Below are 26,912 nucleotides of genomic sequence, written 5' to 3' on the forward strand. Positions count from 1 at the left end.
GGCTGGAGCACTGGGTCAGCTGAGGGAGTCCTCAGCCACATGTGGATCCCACATGGAGCCAGATTTTGGCCAGCAAAGTGAGGGCACAGGAATCCCAGTTTCAGCTCACCTGGATAGACATAGCCCACGCTCATAGGCAGAGCAGCTTCTGAGGTCAATTAAGGTACCAAACAGTGCCATCTGCTGGACAGCAAAGAAGGTGCATGAGAATCAAAAAACTTTTAAAAAGATGCTTCAGACCCTTTCTTAAGACGACAGTACTGGTCTACATGCGCTGTACAGAAACCCGACCCTGTTTGGGCTGAAAAATACAGAAGACACAACGGTTACAGCAGGGCTCTAAAACACCCAGGTCTTGCTGGCCTGCAGAAAGCAGAGCACAACTGGAGGCCAGCATGTTTGTATTACCACACACAGTGAACTTGCTGGGGTGCCCAGTGCCTACCTACCATCCCTGTGGCAGGCCACAGTGGATGCCTAATTTGGGGGGGAAGACTAGGCAGCAGAGACAATCTGACAACTGACCAGCAAGAGAAACAAAGAAAAGACAGAGATCAAAGACAACCAATAAGAAAACCCTAGGAAAAGAGAGAAAACCACCACCAGAATAAACTAATCAAAAAAATCAGATCAGACAAAAAAACATCATGACCACACCAGGAAACATGAAGATATGGCCTAGTCAAAGGAACAAACTAACACCTCAACTGAGATTCAGGAGATGTAACAATTAATTAAAGATGTTCAAACAAATCTTCTAAATCAAATAAACAAGTTGAAAGAAAATGTGACAAAACAGATGAAGGATATAAAGAAGGCAATGGCTGATCATAAAGAAGAATTTGTAAGCTTCAAAAAACAAATGGCAGAATTCATGGGAATGAAAGGCACAACAGAAGAGATGAAAAACACAATGGAGTCTTGCAACACAAGATTTGAAGAGGCAGAAGAAAGAATTAGTGAACTAGAAGATAGAACATCTGAAATCCTGCACATGGAAGAACATAGAGAAAAGAATGGAAAAATATGAATGGGGTCTCAGGGAACTGAATGACAACATGAAGTACATGAATATACGTCTCATAGGTGTCCTGGAAGGAGAAGAGAAGGGAAAAGTGGCAGAAAGAATAATAGAGCAATCAATGAAACTTTCCCAACTCTTATGAAAGACATACAATTACTAGTCCAAAAAGCACAGTATACTCCAAACAAAATTGATCAACATAGACCTACTCCAAAACAATTGTTAATCAGATTTTCAAATGTCAAAGATGGAGAATTCTGAAAGCAGCAAGAGAAAAGCGATCCATTACAAACAAGGGAAGCTCGATAAGACTAAGAATGGATTTCTCCACAGAAACCATGGAGGCAAGAAGGCAGTGGTATGACATATTCAAAATATTGAAAGAGAAAAACTGCCAACCAAGAATCCTATATCCGGCAAAACTGTCCTTCACAAATGAGGAAGAGTTTGAAATCTTTACAGATAAACAGACACTGAGAGAGTTCATGAAAAGGAGACCTCCTCTACAAGAAGTAGTAAAGGGAGTGCTACACACAGGAAAAGACAGAAAAGAAAGGATGGGAGAAGAGTATAGAAATGAAGATATTAGGAGATAGAAAGAGTCTAGTAGAGATTGGGTATTTGATGCTGAAAGAGTATAGAATGTTCAAGAGGCCTGAGTGTACAGATCCAGAAATGGATAGCACAACACTATGTGATGGTACCACAATACTGTAAGTAAAGTGAACAAAGATGACTGTGAGTATGATTGAACAAGGAAGGTTAGGGAGTGGGTATGACACCAGAAAGAAAGACAGAAGATAAAGACTGGAACTGTATAACTTAGTGAACTCTGGAGTGGTTGATGATTGTGATCAAATGTACAAACATAAGAATGTTTTTATATAAGGGAGAACAAACGAATATCATCTTTGCAAAGTGTTGAAAATGGGAGGGTACTGGGGAAAAAATACAGTCGATGCAAACCAGAATCTGTAATTAACAATACCATTATAACATGCTTCCATTAATTGTAACAAAGGCAATAAAATATACCAAAGCTAAATGTCTATAAGTGGGGGATATAAGGAAGAGATATGGGACCCTTGGCATTGGTGTTGATGTCTGAACTTTTTATTGTATTTTACTTTATTTTTTCTTTTATTTTTTGTTTTAGTTTTTTTTTTTTTTTTTTGTCTTTTTCCTTTTTCCTCCTCTTCCTCTTTCTTTGCAGAAAATATGGAAATGTCCTTATATAGATTGTGGTAGTGAATGCTTAACTATGTCATTACATGGGAACAGTGTTTTAAAACTTCAACTTCTGTGTGAGATCAAAAGAAGAGATGTTTATTTGATGCAAAACCTATATTTTCTGTAGCACACTATATAAATGAAGTTGTATGGTCAGTTTTTTCAAACACTATCATTACATGGAACTTTGAATAGGGAGTGAGATCTGGTTGGCTTGTACAGGTTAGTGTGAAGCCCCAATACGTCCCAGAGTAATTTAGGCAGAGAATAAAAATGTATTTGCAAAGCCCCCTTGAGGGACTGGGAGAAAATGTGGAAATATTAAACTTCCCCACCTGGGAAATTACCAATATTCTCACAAACATTGAGGACTACCAATTTAGAAGGCTAAGCCCTCGATTATGGGGCTTGCCCTTATGACACTTGTTATTGCAAAGGAAACAGGCCAAGCCTACTTATAATTATGCCTAAGAGTCTCCCCCAGGGAACCTCTTTCGTTGCTCAGATGTGGCTCTCTCTCTAAGCCAACTCAGCAGGTAAACTCACTGCCTTCCCATGAACTCCCAGGGTATAAATCTCCCTGGCAATGTGGAACATGACTCCCAGGGATGAACCTGGAGCAGCACTGAGGGATTGAGAAAGCCTTCTTGACCAAAAGCGGGAAGAGAAATGAAACAAAGTTTCAGTGGCTGAGAGATTTCAAAAGGTGTCAAGAGGACATTCTGGAGGTTATTCTTACACTTTATATAGATATCCCTGTTAAGTTTTTAGTGTATTGGAATAGCTAGAAGGAAATACCCGAAACTGTTGAATGCAACCCAGTAGCCTTGATTCTTGAAGATGACTGTATAAGTATATAGCTTACACTGTGTGACCATGTGATTGTGAAAACCTTGTGGCTCACACCCCCTTTATCCAGTGTATGGACAGATGAGTAGAAAAATGGGGACAAAAAGTAAATGAATAATAAGAAGGGATGGGAGGATGGGAAGTTTTGGGTCTTCTTTTTCACTTTAATTTTTAGTCTTATTTTTTTGAGGTAATGAAAATGTTCAAAAATTAATTGTGGTGATGAATGCACAACTATATAATGATACTTTGAACAATTATACACTTTGGCTGATTGCATGGTATGTAAATATATCTCAATAAGATTGAATTTAAGAAAAAAAGCAAACACATATATATAGGCAATCAGGAATGCTGAAATGAATTTGCTTAATACATAAACAACTTGCTTAAAATCAAATGCACTTCCAATTGATAACTCAAAACCACACAGAAATAGTTAACCAGGAAAAATGCTCTAGACATTCCCTAGTTTTTCATTGAGGACACTCAATAATCCTTTTTTTTGGTCTATTTCAAAGACTTACACAACTTTTCCTTCTATATCTCTTAACCACAATGCGTAATGCCCTTTTCTTCTAGAAAGAGAAGAATCAATAGCTTTAAAATATCTGACAATCATAAGGAAAACTGAGTTTTTCTCTCCATAAAACTAATCTTTCACTAAGATAAATTTATCTCTACCACATACTAAGCTAGAAATTCAAATTTATTACGAATATATGTAAATACAGAAATTAATCCACTGTATTGTCAAGATTCTTAAGAGTTCTAAAACTAATGAGGGATTGGTTTTACTGAAATTAATCAAGAGAATTACTCTCTGGAGAAATAAAGGCATAGTTAAAATGTCACTGGCAAGTAATTGACCCAAAATTAATTTCTTAAGTGACTGCCTGGCCAAGTTACTATTCTTAACTTCCACCCTATCTTTTCTGTCATAAACAATGTAATCCCATGAGCTTTCAGTCAACCAAGATGGTGGCATAAGATGTTCCAGGGGCCAGTCTCTCACAGGACTGTTGAACAACTAGCAAAACTGGCAGAACCAATTCCCTCCGAACTCTGGAAAACAGTTAAAGGGCTGCAGTAACTGGGTGAGGCAAAATCAAGAAAACGACTTTACAGTGAAGTCTGAAGCAACCTTGCTAACCTAACCCCTCCCTCACCCCATCCCCAGCACAGTGTGGAGCCAGCCTGTGCTCCCATTGTGGGTACCTAGCCCTGTTCCTGAGGGAGCAGAATAATCCCAATGCACATCCTGTGGTGCCCGTATGTCAGTTCCAAACTCTCAGGTAGCAGCCTGAAAGTCTGAACCAGGAAACTCTAAACGCTTACAATAAAAAAGAAAAAAGATCTTAAATCAGAGACCTAAATTCACAAACGGAGGCTCTAGAAAAACAAGAGCAAGCAAAACCCAAAGCAAAAAGGAAAGAAATAAAGATTAAAGCAGAGATAAATGAAAAAGAGAATTAAAAAACAATAGAGAGGATCAACAAAACCAAAAGCTGGTTCTTTCAAAATATCAATAAAATTGACAAACCTTTAGCTAGACTGACAAAGAAAAGAGAGAGGACACAAATAACTAAAATCAGAAATGAAAGGAGGGACATTACTACCATCCCCTCAGAAACAAAAAAGATCATTAGAGGATACTATGGACAACTAGATGCCAACAAATTAGATAAACTCAATGACGGACAAATTCTAGAAACATACAAACTAGCTACATGACTCAAGAAGTCTCAACAAACCAACAAGAGATCAAACAATACAGCAATTATACTCCAGATTATTTATCTCAGATAAATGAATAATACGTTCACAAAAAACCTGCAGACAAATGTTCATAACAGTTTTATTCATTATGGCCAAAACCAGAAATAACTGAGATGTCTTTCAACTGGTTCATCTATATCAGGAATACTACTCAGCAATAAAAAGGAATGAACCATTGATACATGCAACAACTTGGATAAACCTCCACGGAATTATGCTAAGTACAAAAAGCCAATCCCCAAAGGTTATATACTGTATAATTCCATTTATATAACATTCTTGCAATGACAAGATTATAGAAATGGAAAACAGACTACTGATTATCAGGGGTCAGGGAAGAAAAGAATGTGGCTATAAAAGGGCAACATTAGGGAATTTTATGGTGAAACAGTTCTGTGTCTAGACTGTATTACGTAACTCTAGAATTACCTCAAAATTAAAAAAAAAAAAATCTAATTAAAAAAAAAGCAATCCCAAAACAGCACTGTATAACAAATCCATGTAATCATAGAATATTAGTATTTTCCAAAGGAAGTAGTAGGGAAATACACCCTTCAAGAGACACAGAGAGAGAGAGATGGACTCCAACCATGTAATTTTAGGTAATTAATCTAGTTTCTTCACCTGCAAAACACAAATTAACAAACAATACTATGGTGAGCTGAATAATGCCCCTCTTCCCAAAAGTTATGAATATTATTTTTGTGTGATTAAATTAAGATTCTTGAGAGAGGGACATTATCTCGGGTTATCAAGATGGGCTCTAATTGCATTCACCTGCATCCTTTTAAGAGGGAAGGACCTCACATGCACAGGAGAGGAGAAGGCAGTGTGACCACAGAGGCAGAGATTAGACTGATGTGGCCACAAGTCAAGGAATGGCAGCAGTCACTGGAAGCTGAAAGTGACAAAGAACAGATTCTCCCCTAGAGCCCCCAGAGAAAGCATGGCTCTGCCAACACCTTGACCTTGACACACTGATACCGATTTCAGACTTCTCGCCTCCAGAACTGTGAGAAAATAAATCTCTGTTGTTTTGAGCCACCAAGTTTGTGGTTATGTGTTGCAGCAGTCACAGGAAACTAAAACCTACATCTCCTAGAAACAGTGCAAGGAGCTAACAAATACATACGCAAAAGGCCCCTAGGAAATCTAAGTCCTAGCACAAAAGAGGAAAACAAAATATACTTTTAGAGTTATTAATTCAAAATAAGAATGTAACACCCCTAATTTGGGGGAGTTAAAAAATTCCAGATAAAAGGAGACAAAAATAAATACACATTTGGGAACAATTATGTCTAATGTAGACTCAGTTTCCTAAACATTAGCCTCTTCAATAGATGAGAACTGCTTATAACAGTAGCTCTAGCAAAGAGAAGATTCAATCCTGATTAACTCTGACTGCTAGTATATTTCTTCTTTAAAGGAGAGGGAAGAGAAATTGTGCTGGTTTCATTACTGCCATAAATAAACTCAGCAAAACAAAGTCACTCTGGCACTCCCTTGACTACTCTAGATTATTTTCAATCCTGCTTCCTAACTTCCCACCCATTCTTGTAGACAACAAAGCAAACATAATTCTCCCTTTAATTTAATCAATTGCCCTAATGAACAACCATGTTAAAAATACACCTTAAGTTTAAATCTAGAATTACTCACATTAACAAGTACCATATGCCAGTAATTCACAAATTCTTCTGTTTGAGTACCACGTCATGAAACATCGTTCTGTATATATATGTTTATAGCACAAACAATAACCCCAGTAATGTATTTTTACTGAGTGTGAGAATGATTTCATGGAACATGCTAGGGATTAAAAGAGCGTCAAAACAATCATGATAATACAAAGGGAGAAAGGGCAAAAAGGATGTCTCATTTAAAACTACCATATTATAGAATCACCCTAAACAGCTACAGTAAGTTAAGTTCAGAAACTTTGGACATAGCTTGTAATAAAAGGCATACTCTTATGTAATAATCTATACCTTACATTTAATGCCACTTAAGTACCATATAATTTAAATTTAAACTGGAGTAAAACTGGCACCATAACATAGCAGTTAAGAGTACAGACTCTGGAACTAGACTTCCTAGATTCAAATACATGAAAAACTTCTATGGGGCTCAGTTTCCTCTTAGGTAAAATGAGGATAATACTAGGGAAAGCTGAGAAGGTTAAAGGAGTTAAAAACTTAAGGCACTTAGAATAGACCCTATTAAGCCGTAAGCACTCAATAAAAATATTAGCTCTTATTACTGTTATCATTGTCAGCTACTGAAAGAGAGGGTCACCATTACTACCTTTGGCCTTCATAATGGTTTCACAGCTACCATGCTTATCTTTCATCATAGACAACCTAGAGGTAACAAAATCTCAATGATCTCTGTTCTGAAGTCATTGATTTGTTTATCTCCTCCTATAGATAGTAAGTCAAAGACAGGAAGGATGTCTTATTCAACTCCGTCCTATGGGCCAGCTCATGGTAGGTATATAAAAATGCCCAAGTAGTTAAATAAACATTCTAGCTTACAAGTCACTCTTGGCTTCTATCATTTTCCATCCTAACCCCACACAGGTAAATTGTTACTTAAAGCTACAAAATGTAAGAAAAAGTAATTGTGAGATAGTATTTGTATTACAACAAGAGGACAGCAGAAATAGTAAGAGCCACAACCAAAGCTGCCTTCCCCAAGTTACCGAAGCATTCCTGTGGGGGAAGAGTCTACATCAAGGTTAAAAACAATCCCTTCACTCCACATTCCCATCCATTCAGAGCCCTAAGAATGGCTACCAATGCTTACTTCCCTTCCCTCATCACTCCTTATTCCTATCTTTCCGCCACCATTTCCTCTCTTTGTGACACCACTACTATAACCAGCTCACCAACATGTTATCTCCCCACCACATTAAATTCCCCCAAGGGGATTAACCATTCACTTACAAACATAAAATGGATATGATCTCTTATTTGAGATGGAAAACTAAGGCTAGCATAAAACTCTTCCTTTTATCTTCCCTACATTAGTCCACTTTCTCAGAGGAAGTGAACAATTTAAGTTTTCAGCAACCTCAACTGCAAAAGACTGCTAATAAAGTGGTTAATCGTCTACTGTCAGCTTTCACTAACTGCTGCCCCTCTGACATCCCTTCCATGTGCCTTTGAGGTTATCACAGTAGGATACCCACTGCCCACCTGCCAGATGGGCAGGACCAGGTAGAAGTATGACTGAAGCTCACAAAGGGCCTTCTTGAGCTAATTTACCTTACTGCTATAGGCAACATGCCAAAGGCTTTTCTTAAGTCCATTTACTGTATTCAAAGCCTTGCAGCCAAAGGAATTACATGCAGCCTTCATTATCCAAGAGCAATTAGTGTAGAGAAAAGGTCACACAGTGATTTCTCTTAAACTGGGGCCAATTTCATCAAGATGAAAAAGAGAGTTGATTAGAATTTTCCAGAAAGTTTAAACAAAACTAAGTTATTTTCATAATTTATCTTAAATTTATCAAAATTTAGGTTAAACTTACAACTATATACTAATTCCTAGGAAAAGGAATTAATGAACTGGCAGAGGATTTAGGGCATAATTTTCTGACAAAACTGTAAAAAAGTATGACATGACAGTCTCGATTTCACAACTGCCTTTTGAAAGGCAATTCTATAAGTCATTTTTACAAAAAGAACTCTAGATTTCATTATTTTTCCCCTGGAACCCTTCACACTCCTTTTAAATTCTTTTAAAGCACCTGTCTCATCATCATCCCTGCAGATTTTCCTCATCAAAAATTAACTGGCAGAGAGGGGGGCAAGACGGCACCATAGGAAGATGTGGAATTTCATTTGTCCACTAGGGCAGCTGGTAAACAGCCAGAAATTGTCTAGAAAAACTGTTTGGGGGACTTCCCTGACCAAACACACTTTGTACACCAGTGTGGAATGGGTGGAAGGGCCAAGATCACAGTGCAGAACTGTAAGGTAAAGTTTCCCGATCTGTGAAGTCTGGCGCCATTCCCCCTTAGCACAGCAAGCTGGTTTGGAGTTACTTCTCCATGGGAAAAAGCAGCTCTCTATTAAGAGCAAGGGAAGGTGGCTCAGCCAAGCTCCAATTGCTAAATACAAACTCCAAGCACAGATAAACCCTGAGAAAGCACCAAAGGAACCCAGAGGTTTCTCCCAAGCAGAAAGAAGGCAGGGCTGACAGAAAAGGGGGGGAAAAAACAACAAAAAACCAGAAGCATTTGGAGTTTGCTGAGTGCCGAATACCAGAAAAGGGCTGTGCCCCACAAAAGGGAGCACAGAGAGCTGGGTACCAACTCCAGCTCTTGACTGGCAAACCTGGGTGCCTGGGGACAAGCTCTGAAAAGGATTTTTTATTTTTTAACTTTTTAGCATAAAGAAAGCAACAGGCTTTTTCAGTTGTCAGCACTGTCCCAGGCAAGGACAGGGTTAAGGAATGTCTGAGAGACAAAGTAACTAGTCAGGTGAAGGAGATAATTCCCTGAAGGGCTTATCTTCCACATGAAAGGGGGATGGGGGCCGGGCCCAGCACAAGGGGCAGCTCTCATTCAGAGAATTCAAACCCCAAGGGCTGGAAAACAGAAATAATTTAAGCCCATCCTCTTTCTCAGGCTCTGTCTCAACCACAAACCTCGCAGAGACAGGGTCTGCTAAGAATTAAAAGCACCACACCATTTTACACTGGTGGGGAGCTGAAGACAATTGCCACCTGCTGGGCAGGATAGGAAAAGCACAGAATCAAGAGTTTCATAGGAAAGACTGGCACCCTGCTGGGTCTCACCCCAAGGAACCTTGATACTGATTACACCCTCTTCCTGGGTCCTGCGCCTATCTTGTCTGGAAAAATTTAAATCAGGTCAATTCTATCTGGGGAGACCCTCCTCAAGAAAAACTTCCATACAGGCAGGGCAAGAAACAGAAAAAAAAAAAAAAAGAGCTGAAAAATTCTCATCAGTTAAACAGAAGCTATGTCAGAAGTCTAAAATAAGTTGAACTGAATGTCAAAGAACATATAGAGAACAAAGCCAGCCAACAAGAAAACCCTAGGCAAAAGACAGTAAACAACATCCAGAATAAACCAATCAAGGAAATCAGATGCCTACACACCAGCAAAAAATTACAAGTCATACCAGGAAGCATGAAGATATGGTACAGTCAAAGGAACAAATTAACACACCAAATGAGATACAGGAGTTGAAACAGCTAATTAAAAAGAAATCTTCCAAATCAAATCAATGAGTAGAAGAAACATATGGCAAAAGACATGATGTATATAAAGAAGACACTGGATAACCATACAGAAGAACTCGAAAGCTTGAAAAAACAAATGGCAGAACTTATGGGAATGAAAGGCACAATAGAACAGAAGAAAAACACAATTGAAGAGGGAGAATAAAGGATTAGTGAACTAGAGGACAGGATATCTGAACTCACACACAAAAGAACAGATAGGGAAAATAATGGAAAATTATGAACAGGGGCTCAGGGAATTGAATGACAACATGAAGCACACAAATAAACATATTATGGTTGTCCCAGAAGGAGAAGAGAAGGGAAAAGGAGTAGAAAGAATATTGGAGGAAATAAACACTGAAAATTCCCCAACTTTTCTTAAAGACATAAAATTAGAGATACAAGAAGTGCAGCACACCCCGAACAGAAAAGATCTGAATAGACATACTCCAAGACACTTACTAATCAATCAGATTGTCAAATGTCAAAGACAAAGAATTCTGAAAGCAGCATGAGCAAAGTGATCCATCACATGCAGGGGAAGCTTGATAAGACAATATGCAGATTACTTAGCAGAAACCATGGAGGTAAGAAGGCAGTGGTATGATACATTTAAGATACTGAAAGAGAAAAACTGCCATCCAGGAATTCCACATCTGGCAAAACTGTCCTTCAAAAATGAGGGAGAGTTTAAAATATTTTCAGACAGACAGTGAGAGAGTTTGTGAACAAGAGACCAGCTCTACAAGAAATTCTAAAGAGATCACTACAGGAAGATAGTAAGAGACAGGACAGAGAGGTTTGGAGAAGAGTGTAGAAATGAAGATAATCAGCAAGGGTAAAAAGAGAGGGGAAAAAAATAAGATATGACATATAAAATCCAAAAGACAAAATGGTGAAGAAAGTATTGCCTTTATAGTAATAACATTAAATGTTAATGGATTAAAACTCCCCAATCAAAAGACATAGACTGGAAGAATAGGTTAAAAAAAAAAAAAAAAAAAAAAAAACAGGACCCATATATATGCTGTCTACAAGAGACAAACTTTAGACCCAAGGACAAAAATAAGTTGAAAGTGAAAGTCTGAAAAAAGATATATCACACAAACAACAACCAAAAAAAAGCAGGGGTACCTATACTATGAGACAAAATGTAAAACAATTAAAAGACAACAAAGGACATTATGCATTAATAAAAGTGCCAAATCATCAAGAAGACATAACAATCATAAATATTTATGCACCAAGCCAGAGTGCTACAAAATACATAAGGCAAATACTGATAACACTGAAGGGAGATGTAGACAGCTCTACAATAATAGTTGGAGACTTCAATACACCACTCTTATCAATAGACAGAACATCTAGACAGAAGATCAATAAGGAAAAAGAGATTTTGAATAGTAGGATAAATGAACTAGACTTAACAGACATTTACAGAACACTGCACCCCAAAACAGCAAGATACACATTTTTCTCAAGTATTCATGGATCAGTCTCCAGGATATACCACATACTGGGTCACAAAGCAGGTCTCAATAAATTTAAAAATATCAGAATTACACAAAACACTTTCTTGGATCACAATGGAATGAAGTTGGAAATCAGTAACAGGAGGAAGGCTGGAAAATTCACTAATATATGGAGGCTAAACAACACTTTTAAACAACCAATGGGTCAAGAAAGAAATTGCAAGAGATATCAGTAAATATCTCAAAGCAAATGAAAATGAGAACACAACGTATCAAAACTAATGGAATACAGCAATGGCAGGGCTGGGAGGGAAATTTATTGCCCTAAACACCTATATTAACAAAGAAGAAAGATAAAAAAATCAAGGACTTTATTGCTCACCTGGAGGAACTAGAGAAAGAAAAGCAAACTAACCTCAAAGGAAACAGAATAAAAGAAATAACAAAGATTACAGCAGAAATAAATGAAATTGAGAACATGAAAACAATAAAGAAAATCAATAAAACCAGAAGTTGTTTCTTTGACAAAAATCAATAAAATTGATGGACCATTAGCTAGGCTGACAAAGAAAATAAGAGAGAAGATGCAAATAAGTAAAATCAGAAATGGAAGAGAGGACATAAGTATGACCCCAAAGAGATAAAGCAGACAATGAGAGGATTCTATGAGAATTATATGCTACAAACTAGACAACTCAGATGAAATGGACAACTTCCTAGAATAGCATGAACAACCAACATCAACTCAAGAAAACACAGAAGGAGGGGATGTGGAGAAATTGGAACTCTTATTCATTGTTGGTGGGACTGTATAATGGTTCAGCCACTCTGGAAGTCAGTCTGGCAGTTCCTTAGAAAACTAGATATAGAGTTACCATTCGATCCAGCGATTACACTTCTCGGTATATACCCGGAAGATCGGAAAGCAGTGACACGAACAGATATCTGCACGCCAATGTTCATAGCAACATTATTCACAATTGCCAAGAGATGGAAACAACCCAATGTCCTTCAACAGATGAGTGGATAAATAAAATGTGGTATATACACACGATGGAATACTACACGGCAGTAAGAAAGAAAGATCTCGTGAAACATATGACAACATGGATGAACCTTGAAGACATAATGCTGAGCGAAATAAGCCAGGCACAAAAAGAGAAATATTATATGCTACCAGTAATGTGAACTTTGAAAAATGTAAAACAAACGGTTTATAATGTACAATGTAGGGGAACTAGCAATAGAGAGCAATTAAGGAAGGGGGAACAATAATACAAGAAGAACAGATAAACTATTTAAGGTTCTGGGGATGCTCAGGAATGACTATGGTCTGTTAATTTCTGATGGATATAGTAGGAACAAGTTCACAGAAATGTTGCTATATTAGGTAACTTTCTTGGGGTAAAGTAGGAACATGTTGGAAGTTAAGCAGTTATCTTAGGTTAGTTGTCTTTTTCTTACTCCCTTGTTACGGTATCTTTGAAATGTTCTTTTATTGTATGTTTTTTTTTTTATTTTTTTTTCATACAGTTGATTTAAAAAAGAAAAAAAGTTAAAAAAACAAAAACAAACAAACAAAAAAAAACAAGGAAAAAAATATGTAGTGCTCCCTTGAGGAGCCTGTGGAGAATGCAGGGGTATTGGCCTACCCCACCTCCATGGTTGCTAACAGGACCACAGACATAGGGGACTGGTGGTTTGATGGGCTGAGCCCTCTACCATAGGTTTTACCCTTGGGAAGACGGTTGCTGTAAAGGAAAGGCTAGGCCTCCCTATAATTGTGCCTAAGAGCCTCCTCCCGAATGCCTCTTTGTTGCTCAGATGTGGCCCTCTCTCTCTAGCTAAGCCAACTTGAAAGGTGAAATCACTGCCCTCCCCCCTACGTGGGATCAGACACCCAGGGGAGTGAATCTCCCTGGCAACGTGGAATATGACTCCCGGGGAGGAATGTAGACCTGGCATCATGGGACGGAGAACATCTTCTTGACCAAAAGGGGGATGTGAAAGGAAATGAAATAAGCTTCAGTGGCAGAGAGATTCCAAAAGGAGCCGAGAGGTCACTCTGGTGGGCACTCTTATGCACAATTTAGACAACCCTTTTTAGGTTCTAAAGAATTGGGGTAGCTGGTGGTGGATACCTGAAACTATCAAACTACAACCCAGAACCCATGAATCTCGAAGACAATTGTATAAAAATGTAGCTTATGAGGGGTGACAATGGGATTGGGAAAGCCATAAGGACCACACTTCACTTTGTCTAGTTTATGGATGGATGAGTAGAAAAACAGGGGAAGGAAACAAACAAACAGACAAAGGTACCCAGTGTTCTTTTTTACTTCAATTGCTCTTTTTCACTTTAATTATTATTCTTGTTATTTTTGTGTGTGTGCTAATGAAGGTGTCAGGGATTGATTAGGTGATGAATGTACAACTATGCAATGGTACTGTGAACAATCGAATGTACGATTTGTTTTGTATGACTGCGTGGTATGTGAATGTATCTCTATAAAATGAAGATTAAAAAAAAAAAAAAAAGAAAACACAGAAGACCTCAATAAACCAATCACAAGTAAAGATATTGAATCAGTCATCAAAAAAACTCCCAAAAAGAAAAGTCAGGACCAGATGCTTCACATGTGAAATCTACCAAGCATTCAAGAAAGAATTAGTACCAATACTGCTCAAACTCTTCAAAAAAAAAAAAAAACTGAAGAGGAGGGAAACTACCTAACTCATTCTATGAAGCCAACGTCACCCTAATACCAAAGTCAAAGATACTACAAAAAAAAAAGGAAATTACAGACCAATCTCTTTAATGAATATAGATGCAAAACTCCTCAGCAAAATACTTGCAAATCAAATCCAGCAGCACATTAAAAGAATTATACACCATGACCAAGTGGGTTTTATGCAGGTATGCAAGGGTGGTTCAACACATGAAAATCAATTAATGTAGTACCACATCAATAAAACAAAGGGGGAAAACCACATGATCATCTCGATTGCTGCAGAAAAGGCATTTGACAAAATTTAACATCCTTTCTTGATGAAAACACTTCAAAGGATAGGAATAGAAGGGGACATCCTCAAAATGATAAAGGGACTATACGAAAAACCGAAAGCTAATACCATACTAAATGGGGAAAGACTGAAAGCTTTCCCACTAAGATCAGGAAAAAGACAAGGGTACCCATCATCACCATTGTTATTCAACACTGTCCTGGAAGTTCTAGCTAGGGCAACTAGGCAAGAAAAGGAAACAAAAGTCATCCAAATTTCAATGAAGTATAACTTACACTGTTTGCAGATGACATGTTCCTATATGTAGAAAGTTCTGAAATATCTACAGCAAAGCTACTACAGCTAATAAATGAGTACAACAAAGTGGCAGATTACAAGATCAACACACAAAAGTCAGTACTGTTTCTATACACTAGTAAGGAGCAATCTGAGGAGGAAATAAAAAATATCTCATTTACAATGACAACCAAAAGAATCAAATATTTGTGAATAAATTTAACCAAGGACATAAAAGACCTATACACAGAAAACTACAAAGTTGCTAAAAGAAATCAAGGAAGACCTAATTAAATGGAAGGACATACCATGTTCATGAATTGGAAGACTAAATATAGTTAAAATGTCAATTCTACCCAAATTGATTTATAGATTCACTGCAAAACCAATTAAAATCCCAACAATTTACTTTGCAGAAATAAAAAAAAACTAATAATCAAATTTATTTGAAAGGCAAGGGTGCCCCAAAGAACTAAAAATATCTTGAGAAAGAAAAATGAGGTGGGAGGTTTCACACTACCTGACTTTAAAGCATATTACAAAGCTACAGTGGTCAAAACACACAGTACTGGCATAAAGATAGGAATACTGACCAATGGAATTGAATTGAGTGTTCAGAAATAGACCCTCTGATCTATGGACAATTGATCTTTGATGAGGTGGTCAAGTCGACTCAACCAGAATAGGGCAGCCTCTTCAACAAATGGTGGTTGGAGCACAGGACATCTGTATCCAGAAGAATGAAAGAGGACCTCTACCTCACACCTTATACAAAAACTAACTCACAGTGGATCAAAGACCTAAACATTAGCGTTAAGACCATAAAATGTTTAGAAGAAACTGTAAGGAAACACCTTAAAGAACTTGTGACAGAAGGTAGTTTCCTAGACCTTACAGCCAAAGTGCGAGCAATGAAAGAAAAGATAGATAAATGGGATCTCCTCAAAACTGAACAGTATTGTGTATCAAAGGATGTTCTTTGCCAGAAAAGTAAAAAGGCAGCCTACACAATGGGGGACAGTATTTTCAAACCACATATCAGATAAGGGTTTAATATCCAGAATATACAGAGATCCTACAACTCAAAAACAAAGACAAATGACCCAATTAAAAATTGGGCAAAAGACATGGACAGACACTTTTCCTAAGTGGAAATACAAATAGCTCAAAACATATGAAAAGATGCTCAACTTCACTAGCTATTAGGGAAATGCAAATCGAAACCACAATGAGATTATCATCTCACACCTACTAGAACGGCCATCATCAAAAAACAGAAAACTACAAGTGTTGGAGAGAATGTGGAGAAAGAGGTACATTTATTCACTGTTGGTGGGAACGTAGAATGGTGCAACCACTCTGGAAGGCAGTGGGCGGTTCCTCAGGAAGCCAAGTCAAGAAATGCCATATAATCCAGCAATCCCTTTACTAGGTATATACTCGGAGGAACTGAAGACAAGGACACAAACGGGCATTTGTTTACCAACTTTTATAGCAGCATTATTCACAACTGCCAAGAGATGGAAACAGCCCAAATGTCCATCAACAGATGAGTGGATAAACAAACTGAGGGATATATATATATGATGGAATATTACACAGCTTTAAGACAGAATAAAGTCATGACACAACATGGATGAAATTTGAGACCATTATGCTGAGCAAAATTAGCCAGAAACAAAAGGACAAATGCTATATGGTCTCACTAATACGAACTAACATTAATGAGTGAACTTTGAGAGTTAAAGTGGAGAACACAGGTTATTAGGAGACAGGAAGAGGGTAGAGATTGGGCATTTGATGCTGAAGGAGTACAGAACGTTCAACAGGATTGATTATAAAGATCCAGAAATGGATAGCACAATACTACCTGATGGTAGCATAACACTGTAAGTACAGTGAAAAAAGCTGAGTGTGAGGACAGTTGAAAGAGGAAGGTTAGGGGCATGCATGACATCAGAAGGAAAGACGGAGGACACAAACTTGAACTGTAGAACTGAGCAAAACCTAGAGTGGACAATGACGGTAATTAAATGTAGAAATATAAGAAAGTTTTTACATGAAGGAGAACAAGTGAATGTCAGTCAACATTGCAAGGTGCTGAAGATGGGATGGTACATGGGAAAAAATACAGTTAAAGCAAACTAGGGTCTACAGTTAACAGTAACATTGTAATATTCTTCCATTAAGTATAACAAAAGCAATATATCAAAGCTAAATATCAATAGAAGGGGATATAAGGGAGGGGTATGGGATTCTTCTTGTTGCTGTTGTTTCTCCTTTTTTATTTTTCTAACTCTTTATCCTGTTACTTTTTTTCCTCTTCTTTCTTTGTGGAAGAAATGCAAATGTTCTCATATAGACTGTAGTGGTGGTGAATGCATAAATATGTTATTATACCAGGAGTTATTGATTGTTCACCTAGGAGGGAATCAACCATTTAATATATAAACAGAAAGACACAAGTGTTGAAGAAGATATGGAGAGATACACCTATTAACTGTTGGTAGGAAAGGAGGACAGTGCAGCCCCATGTGGAGGACAGTGTGGTGGTTCCACAGGAGGCTAAGTATGGGATTGCCATATAATCCTCCAACCCCATTATTTGTTATACACTTGGAAGAACTGAAACCAGGGACATGAATAGACATTTGCACACTGGTGTTTATGGTGGCAGTATTCATGATTTGCAATGGATGGAGGTGGCCTACGGGTACATCAACAGGTGAATGGAAGGCCAAACTGTGGTGTACACAGACAGCAGAATATTGAGTGGCTTCAAGAAGGAATGAAGTTGTGAGGCATGCAACTAGCTGAATGAACCCTGAGGACATTACGTTGAGTGAAATAAGACAGAAACGAAAGGACAAATATTGTAAGACCTCGCTAATATAAACTAACAATAATGAGCAAATGCTGAGAATTGAATTTGAGAGCATAGGTTATCAGGGGATAGAACGTGGGCAGAGATTGGACAACTGATGATGCACGAATACAAAATGTTCAATAATGCTTATTGTAAAGGTTCCTAGATTGTAAGCTCTTACAGCAGTCACATCTAATCCTGAGTTTTAACTGTTAAGAGATGCTTCCTTGGTACAAAATTTATATACTTTGCAGCACACTAATTTAACCTGTATGGTCAATTTATTTAAACAACATAATTACATGGAACCTAAAATAGGGAATGAGATCTTATTATTCTGTACATGTTAATGTAATATCCCGATACATCCCAGAAAATAAAAAAAGTATTTGCAAAGTCCCCTTGAGGGAGTAGGGAAAATGTGGAAATATTCCCCACCTGGGGAATTCCTGAAATTCTCTCAAGCATTAGGGACTCCCAATTTAATAGGTCAAGATCTCGACCCTGGGTCTTGCCCTTATGAAACTTATTCCTGCAAAGGAGAAGCAAGCCTACTTATAATTATGCCTAAGTGTCACCTCAAGAGAACCTCTTTTGTTGCTCAGATGTGGCCTCTCTCTCTCTCAGCCAACCTGCAAATAAATTCACTACCTACATGGGACATGAATCCCAGGAGTGTAAGTCTCCCTGGCAACGTGGGACATGACTCCGAGGGATGAGCCTGGCCCTGGCATTGTGGGATTGAGAATGCCCTCTTGACCAAAAGGGGGGTCAGGGCAGGATGAAACAAAATAAAGTTTCAGTGGCTATGAGATTTCAAATAGAGTTGAGACATGATTCTGGAGGTTATTCTTATATATTATACAGATACTCCTTTTAAGTTTACACGGTATTAGAATAGCTAGAATACCGTAATCTATTGAACTGTAATCCAGTAGACTTGATTTTTAATGATGAGCTGTTATCATGTGACCATGTGATTGTGAAAACCTTGTGACTGACATGCCTTTATCCAGTGTATGGGCAGATGAGTAATAAAATAAAGACAAAAAATATATAAATAATAGGGGGGACAAGGGGTATGGGATGTTTTGTATGTTCTCTTTTTATTTGTATTTTTTTCCTTTATTTTGGAGTAATGAAAATGCTCTAAAATTGATTGTGGTGATGAATACAAGACTGTATGATACTGTGCGCCACTGACTGTATACTCTGGATGGATTACATGGTGTGTGAATATTTTGCAATAAAATTGCATTAAAAAAAGTTAACTGACTATAGTCTTACTAGTACTTCTTTTTTAATTGAAGTATAATGCATATACAGTAAGGTACACAAATCTTAGGGTATAACTGGAATTTTTACAGATATATACACCCATGTATCAAGATCAAGAACCTTTCCCAAACCCCAAAATGTTCCCTTGTGCCCGTTCCCAGTCAATACCACCACCACCACCCTAGCATAAACATTATTGTGACTTCTACCATCAGGAACTGGTTATGTCTGTTTTTAATTTCATTTAAATGGAATCATACAGTATGCAATCTTTTGTCTTTTTCATTATATCCATGATCCATCCATGTTGAAGTGTGTGTCAGAAGTTCATTTTCTTTAATTTCTTTTGTAGTAATTCATTTTATAAATATTTCATTTATATAAATATAATTTATGAACATCTCACAATGTATTTAATCACCCTACTGCTGAAATACAAATAGACTGCATGAATTTTCGGCTATCATGAATAAAGGTGCTATGAACATTCTTTTACATGTTTGTGGTAGACACATGCATTCAGCTCTCGTGGGTATCTACCTACAAGTGGAATTGCCGAGTCATAGGTATAGCTAGATACAGCCACAGTTTTCCAAAGTGAATGCACCACTTTACATTCCCACTGACAACATAAGAAATCCAGTTGCTCTACAGCTTTGCCAACACTAACCCTGACAATCTTTTTAACATCAGCCAGCAGTATCTCATCATTGTTTTAGTTTGCATTACTTCCTTGGTGAATAAGTTGGGTATCTTTTCACATACATACTGGCCATTCAGAGATCTATTACAAATATCCATCCAGTCAGCCTTTTGCACATTTAATTAAATTGTGTCTTTTTCTTATTGATTTTATACAAATATACAAACATATATATACTGGGTATGAGTTCTTGGTCAGATAAATGAATCACAAATATCTTCTTCTAGTGTGTATTTTGCCCCTCATTCTATTAAATGTATCTGCAAATGGAGAGAAGTTCTCAATTTTAATGAAGTTCAATTTATCGGTCATTTTTAGGGCCTCTGCTTTCTGAGTTCTTAAGAAATCTCTGCCTATTCCACTCACTAGTGCTTTGATTTGTGCTATGGTTTTAGCAGTTCTCCAAGTACCCTGAAGCCACAAAATCCTGCATCTTTTGCAAAATTTGCAATGTCACCTTGCAGTTACTCTGCACTACATTTGTGTCATGTTGTTGGGAATTGGACAACTCTAGTGTCACAAATCTTTAAACGAAGATCAGTTTTATAACTAGACAATCCATTAGTGATTACCTCCATAGTATAATGACTCCTGCACACATTTATTAAAAACCTAATGCAAAAAAGAAAAGAAAAAAAAACCTCATGCCCATTATCCTAGCATTTTACCCCAAGTGTACCTGAGGTGATTCTTCCCACTCAGTAGAGAAGAGAAGTAGCTCTTCTCTACTGTCACTAACGCTATACTAGACCCTGCTGCCACTTGAAGGTATAATTAGGTTTCTGTAGTCTCAGAAATCAGAGGCCTGCCAGAAGTTATAAGCCTGGGCCTGTTAAATCTTATCAGACCCAACAATCCTCAGAACGTTTACAAATCCCCAGAAACCCAGTCACAAACTTACACTAAGAGCTCCCCTGCCCTATTCCGTTTCCTAAATTAGTTAATATCTCCAAGCTCCAACCATACAGTTACCAAAAACAATTTTAAAAAGAAAAAAAAACCACTTCTCTCTACTGGCCCAGCCTAGATGTTCCCCTCCCGCACCCCATTATTCTTCGCAACCAATCTTCCATTTTGTTTTCAAAATGTGTGTGGAATCTACACTCTGCTCTGCCGCTGCTCTGGTTCACCCCCACCCCCCACCCCACCCCCATCTTGTCTGGAGCATGAAAATTGTCCTTAGCTGGCCTGGCTTCCAGGCTTTCCTACTTACCTTCTGTCACCAAAGCCATCTCTCCAGAACATAAAGTTGACATGTTCCTCGCCTGATTAAGATCCTTCTCTAGATTCCCTACTGCCCACAGGATAAAGCTGCCCTCTTGGCTGAGAATTCAGTCTGGCCCTTATCTTTCCTGGCTTCACTCCCAGCTCCTCCTACTCAGGGCTGACTTCTGGTCACCCACACGCCCTCACTTGTCCTGGCTTTGCACTGCTTCCTCCTACAGCTGGAAGCTCTTTTTCCCTTCATCCAGTAGTCAGCTTCCTTCCTATCCCAGCCAGGCCCATCCTAGCAGAAGCCACCATTCTGTTGTGTGCATTCCCACAGCTCTCTGTAGCCACCACAATTACATAAGAATACTTATCAGACTGCGTTCTCAGTCGTTTGTTTGCCTCATTCACTAATCATAAACTTCCAGACCAGGGGCTTCTCCCCAGGGCTCCTCAAGGATAAGGTCAGGGCTTAATCTTTAGGTTCCAAGATTTTGGCAGGGCTATTCCATTAAAGGTACAATGAAAGAATCAATGTCCCAGCCACATTTATTCATGTTATCTTTTTCTATAAATAAAGTCTGGAAAAAATAGTACAAATATTTCAAAGCAATGAACCCTGCTAACACAAGTTTTCTTTTAAGTCATCTAGCAAATGACTCTTCTTTTAAAGAATTCAATAAAAACTAAAATCTTCCTTAATTATTGACATGCTCTTCCTGTTATAATTAGTCACAATTCTTTCTAATACCTTTTAAAATAACTGACAATGGTAGGATGAATATACCACTTAACCCAAGTCGCTGTAGTTATCACCATACAAATCACTAGCAGGTGCCACCAGCATGAATCACAACACAACTAAAATGTCACCAACAAAATGACTCAGCCAAAAAAATTTGCTCATATATTTCCCCTTTACAATAACACATCTGCATGATACAGAAAGGTAGGATAGCATGCTGGGGTAAGAACACAGGCTGGGGAATCAGGATGCTACTTGTATGATTTGAGGCAAATTACTTAAACTTCTCTGTGCCTTAGTTTCCTCATCTGTAAAACAAAGATAATAAAAATACACACCCACCTTATAGTGTTGTTGGGTGACTTGAGTTAGCACATATAATGCTTTCCATAGTGCCGGGAAGGGTAAATGCATAAATGTTAGCTATTATCACTGTGTTTTTAACTTATTTGAGCCCTTTTACAAAGTCTTTTTTTCCGTCTCTCTCTTGACAGTACAATAAAATCCTTTGGACAAGAAATGTTTTCCCCATTTCAGGGATAAGACAGACAGGTTTTATGAGTTACCGAAGATATTTCCAGTGGCAGAGGTGGATTTAGAAACCACACATACCCCTAACTCCAGGCCAAATTGATCAAATGTTCTTGTTTGGAAATAAGATTATTTTGCGGTTTCCCGGTTGTTTCCTCCTGGTTGTCAGCAACAGCCAGGCTAAAGACCTGGTCAGAACAGATGAACCATCCCCTTTGCTCAGGTGAAAAGGTATGAGAAGCCTCACTGCCACATCACCTAACACATGTGGACATTCCAGAGAGAGCAGCTACTGAGGACTGAAATTTAAAGAGCTATTGTGCTTTATCAAAAACAAATCAAGACACTCCACAAAATCAAGCCTACTACTGAAAATAAGTCACTCAATATCACGCTTATTTATCATATCAAAGTACAATACGGCAACAGAAACTCTAAAAAAAAAAAGAGAGTAAATTTTCTTTTACTAACTCAAAAATATAAAAATGTTTTGCAAAAAGGACTTTCATCGAGACAGTTTTTTTGAAAACCTACCCAACTAGTTACATTTCATGACGTTTCCACACTCAAATAAGTGACTGATAAAAAAAAATTCATCTCGGTAAGAACTTCACCAATATTTATCTTCAATACTTCCCTTGGTTAAATGAAATTCCAATCCCCAATCGTACTCACATCTACAGTCACGTGAATATCGAATACAGTTACATGAACATCAAAAGCAGATGCAATGCTTCCAGGGAAACCGCCTGAACCAGGGAAGTACAATGAAGCAAAATGTCTCCACAACGACACCTAAGTGCCTATCGTTTTAATTTCTTCTCTTAACATGGGCAAGTAGAAGCTAAGATATGCTTTAAACATCAGGCTTGACATCAACCACTGGCTAGGGCCTACCTTTCCTTTCGTGGCGCTGCCATTCCGGCACCTACAGGCACGCCTCTGAAGCCCGGAGGATACACAGGTAAGGCGGCGCCAGCCCGTGCCCAAGCCTCACACGTGGCGACCACTTGAGACGTTTTTGCACATCTGATTTAAGAGCGGTAGAACTCGGACTGTGTTCAGGGGCAACGCCTGTCCCAGACGCGCCGAGGTAGGAGAGTGGGTGGGTCGCGATGCTCGGTCTGTAAACAACCCCAGGACACCCGGCCCCTCCTCCTTGGGCGCCCACCTCGCCCTAGCCAAACCCTCCCGCGCGGCCCCTGCACCCCGGACACCTCCGCCGGCCTCGGGAGTCGATCCCGCGCACCTCCCTCACCTGAGCCGCCGACGCCGCCACCTGCGTCGGGCCCCAATCCCCGGTCAAGTGACTGTTACCGGGGGCCGCAGCCCCGGGGAGGCCCGCGGCTCAGGAGGAAGGGCTCTTGCAGCGACTCCCCTGCCGCCGACTCGGGGATCCCCTGGCCGCCGCCGCCATTTTCCCCGCGCCGTAATCCCACCTGACAGTTCCAGCCTCCCACCTGAGACCGGCAGGGGACAACGCGCGACGACGTGGGGGAGCGCGTGGGCAAACTGGGGAGTCCGCAGGGGTCGCAACCTCCGGGGAGAACCCGCAGCTAATTCATCGCTAAGCCGGGAGGCGTCCGGCCCGTCGCCCTAGTAATGCGTCCCGTCAGGCTCCATCCTGATTGGCTGCGAGCGGCCGTGACGCGACGGCGTCCCCGGCAGCGTGGGAAGCCCGGGTCCCCGGTGCCCCGCCCCTGCTTCCCCGTCGAGAGGCACCCGGGGCGCCCGCCTTCGAGGGCTCCTTTAAAGGGGCCGCGGTGATTTCCTCGTGTGGTCTTCTGGGGAACAGGGACCAAGGCGGGGATGGTTGGAGGGGCGAGAGACGGAGTGAATAGGAAACCAACGGGTGTCCTGATCCTAGGGAACTTAATGGTTCGTCCAGTCCCTAGAATTTCAGAATGCAAAGCATAGACGTAGGGAGGTTAATACACAAGCCTAATTTACTTGCCCGAAATCACAGGGTAAATAAGTAGTAGAACTAGTTCTAGAACTCCGGTTCATAATACACCACACTGCTCTTCCTAGCGGGCGCAGTTTTTCCCCGTCTTAGGAGAACTTTCCGCTAAACCCCCAGAGCACTTAAGATTTACCCTTCTGAGGCGCACTCATCACTTTCTACCTTCTGTCTGTCCCCTAACGTACTAGACTCTAGGCTCCTTAATGGTGGGGACTGGGGGTAAACCTCTTTTCATTCGCCTACGCAATACCCTCCTCATGTTGGCCTTCAATAAATACTGAATAAAAATAGTAAAAATAATAGTAATAGCAAACATAGACAGGCATCACAAAGCTGCTCAGCTTTGATTCATGTATGTCTAAGTCTTCATTCAACAAGGCTCCGGCCAGGGGTTTGGGGACTGGGAGAGGTGGGGGGGGGGAGATATAAAAAAAGTTCAAGGTCCCTGTCCTAACAAACTTTAGCATATACTAATAATAAACATCAGAGTATCTAGGTTTGGGATGCTTAGCTTCAATATAGCTAAATTATACCCTAAATTTTCTGTGAATCAAAAGTTCCTGTGCACCTCTCCTAAATCATCTTCACAACTTCTCTAATTTTTAAATAATTTTAAATTATTTAAATATTTAAGATGTGCTAAAATCGTGTTAGAAAATGAAGGTATGCAACAGAGGGAAACACCAGTACAAGAACCAAGAAGCTTAGATTCTATAGCTCCTCTGCCAATTATCCCTATGACCTTTGGCTGCATTTTTTATCTTTATAAGATTGCTGGAATAAAAGATAACCAAATTCTATTGTTCTTTTACTCCCACAAGTGTTTGAACTTCTGGAAGTCAAAAACCAGAGGAGAAAACCCTGAAGGCACTAGAGATGGGTTAATCTTTATATCCCTGTAACTCCTAGACCAGACCATGCCAACTGAGGAAAACAACTATACACATTTGAATATAATGGAAGTTGAGGAAAGTTTGACTGACTTGAAGGAATTATCCTGGTTTCTCTGTTATTACCTCTAGCCTTTGGCCTTTCTTGTTAATGGAGCAATGGGACCTAAAAGATTTGCAGAGAAGTGATTGAAACTGATGTAGAGTCCAAGGGTACAAACTCACGGAGCATGGCATGAAAGGTCCCTGGCTAGCTTCCACTGAGATTGAGATAAAACATGGGCCCAAAACATATTGCTCTAATTTAAATAAACTTATGCTGTGGTCACCCAGGAGATTTAGAGGCCTCTCCTCCAAAAATTGGACTCTGGTTCCAGAACCAGTGGAAAAGGTTCACAACTGATCTTCTGAACACTTTCTGCAGTGTGCGTCTGCCCAAACTTCCCATAAACATTATGTCCACTCTTGTACTCTTGTGTTCAACCCACTGCTTAAAATACATGAACTCAAAATGTAGTTGGATCATGGGTGTCTCGGACCACAAACTTCACAAGTTAGGTAAATACCAAGTAAGCCAGGAGTTCAAATTGTATTGAAAGCTCCTTTGTCCTACTTCAGACTATCACCCTGTTAGTAACACTTATTAACCCTTAGTAAGGAAGGTCCTTCACACTAGAACTAAAGGTTACTAGGTACTAAGCTAAAGCTATTTTTCTTGAACTCCAAGCCCTGAGGCAATAATAGTTTTCTTAGATTCTCCCCATAGAATTTCCCAGAAATGTATTCCTACCAATCCTGCCCCTAGTAACAGAACTTTTAAGTAGTTCAGGAAAAGGAGCTCAAATTCTAGATTCCTCCATTTACTAGTTATGTTGTCTTGGACGAGTCAAGTTCCTTCATCTGTTAAATGGAGAAAATAATCTTTCCCTTCAGAGCTGTTGAAAAACAGAGAGAATTTACCTTGTACCCTTGTCTTATAGCCCACTTCAAATGTAGTTCCTCTGAGGCAATGCGGCAGAGTCATTGAAGCCATGCATGGATTTGAGAGCCATATAAATCTTAATTTGAGTCCCCTTTCTGACTCTTGGTAAATGATGAAAATTTAGTAAAGTCACTTAATCTTCCTGAGCTTTGATTTTCTCATCTGCAAAACTTGGCTATTAATCTCTTAGGACCGTTGAGTGCATAGAATGAAGTAATAACTGCTTGTACTTTATTGAGTATTCACCATGTGCCAGCTACCATGAAAGTCCTTCACGCGCGTCATTTAATTCGCAAAACATCCTTTTTACCAATGAGGATGATGAGACTTAGTAAGGTTACGCTACTTGCCCAAGGTCTCACAGACAGTCGGTGGCAGAGTTGGGGATTCAGAGCCAGGTCTCTCTTTTTTCCAACTGTTCTGCCAAGCTGTACTGAATGCTCTCTGGAGATCATTTGCATATGATACAAAGATCCTCACTCTTTGTGCTACCTCCAGGCATCTCTACCCCAGACCTTCTTGTTCTAGTCTTCTAATCTTGCACCTACCAGGCCTCTGACCATTTGCCATCACCAGTGTCCATGAATATCCTTCTCTTGAGCCAATTCTCTCCTTCACAAAATGGAGCACTGCCCGAAACTCTGCCCAATGGGAGGATTACCCTCACCACTATGCCAGGCCCACTACCACCACCCTCCGAGAAGGGCTGCACTGCAGAAGTAGTCCATTTTCAACTGACATCCATAGACCAGGCCATGGTGGTTTGAAGCTGTATGTACCACAGAAAAAATATGTTCTTAAATTTAATCCATTCCTGTGGGTATGAACCCATTATAA

The 26,912-nt window shown here is 39.3% G+C and overlaps 1 protein-coding gene across 4 annotated transcripts in view; it reads right to left on the bottom strand.

The window, feature by feature from the left end:
• The window catches only part of LCLAT1 (lysocardiolipin acyltransferase 1), a 229,471-nt gene extending 205,619 nt beyond the window's left edge, over positions 1 to 23,852 (bottom strand). The window contains exon 1 of one of the 4 annotated variants that reach the window (XM_037806563.1): positions 23,701 to 23,852. Coding sequence is in view for 1 of the 4 variants with exons in the window: in XM_037806564.1 (XP_037662492.1) it covers positions 23,138 to 23,160 (23 nt within the window). In the remaining 3 variants the exon portion in view is untranslated. Of the gene's footprint in view, positions 1 to 23,137; positions 23,161 to 23,498 lie in introns of those variants that run through there. The other 3 variants (XM_037806562.1, XM_037806561.1, XM_037806564.1) reach the window with 3 other exon arrangements.
• Between the last annotated feature and the right edge of the window lie 3,060 nt (positions 23,853 to 26,912).

Source organism: Choloepus didactylus, chromosome 17 (assembly GCF_015220235.1).
Source record: "Choloepus didactylus isolate mChoDid1 chromosome 17, mChoDid1.pri, whole genome shotgun sequence".
Taxonomy (NCBI): Eukaryota; Metazoa; Chordata; class Mammalia; order Pilosa; family Megalonychidae; genus Choloepus; species Choloepus didactylus.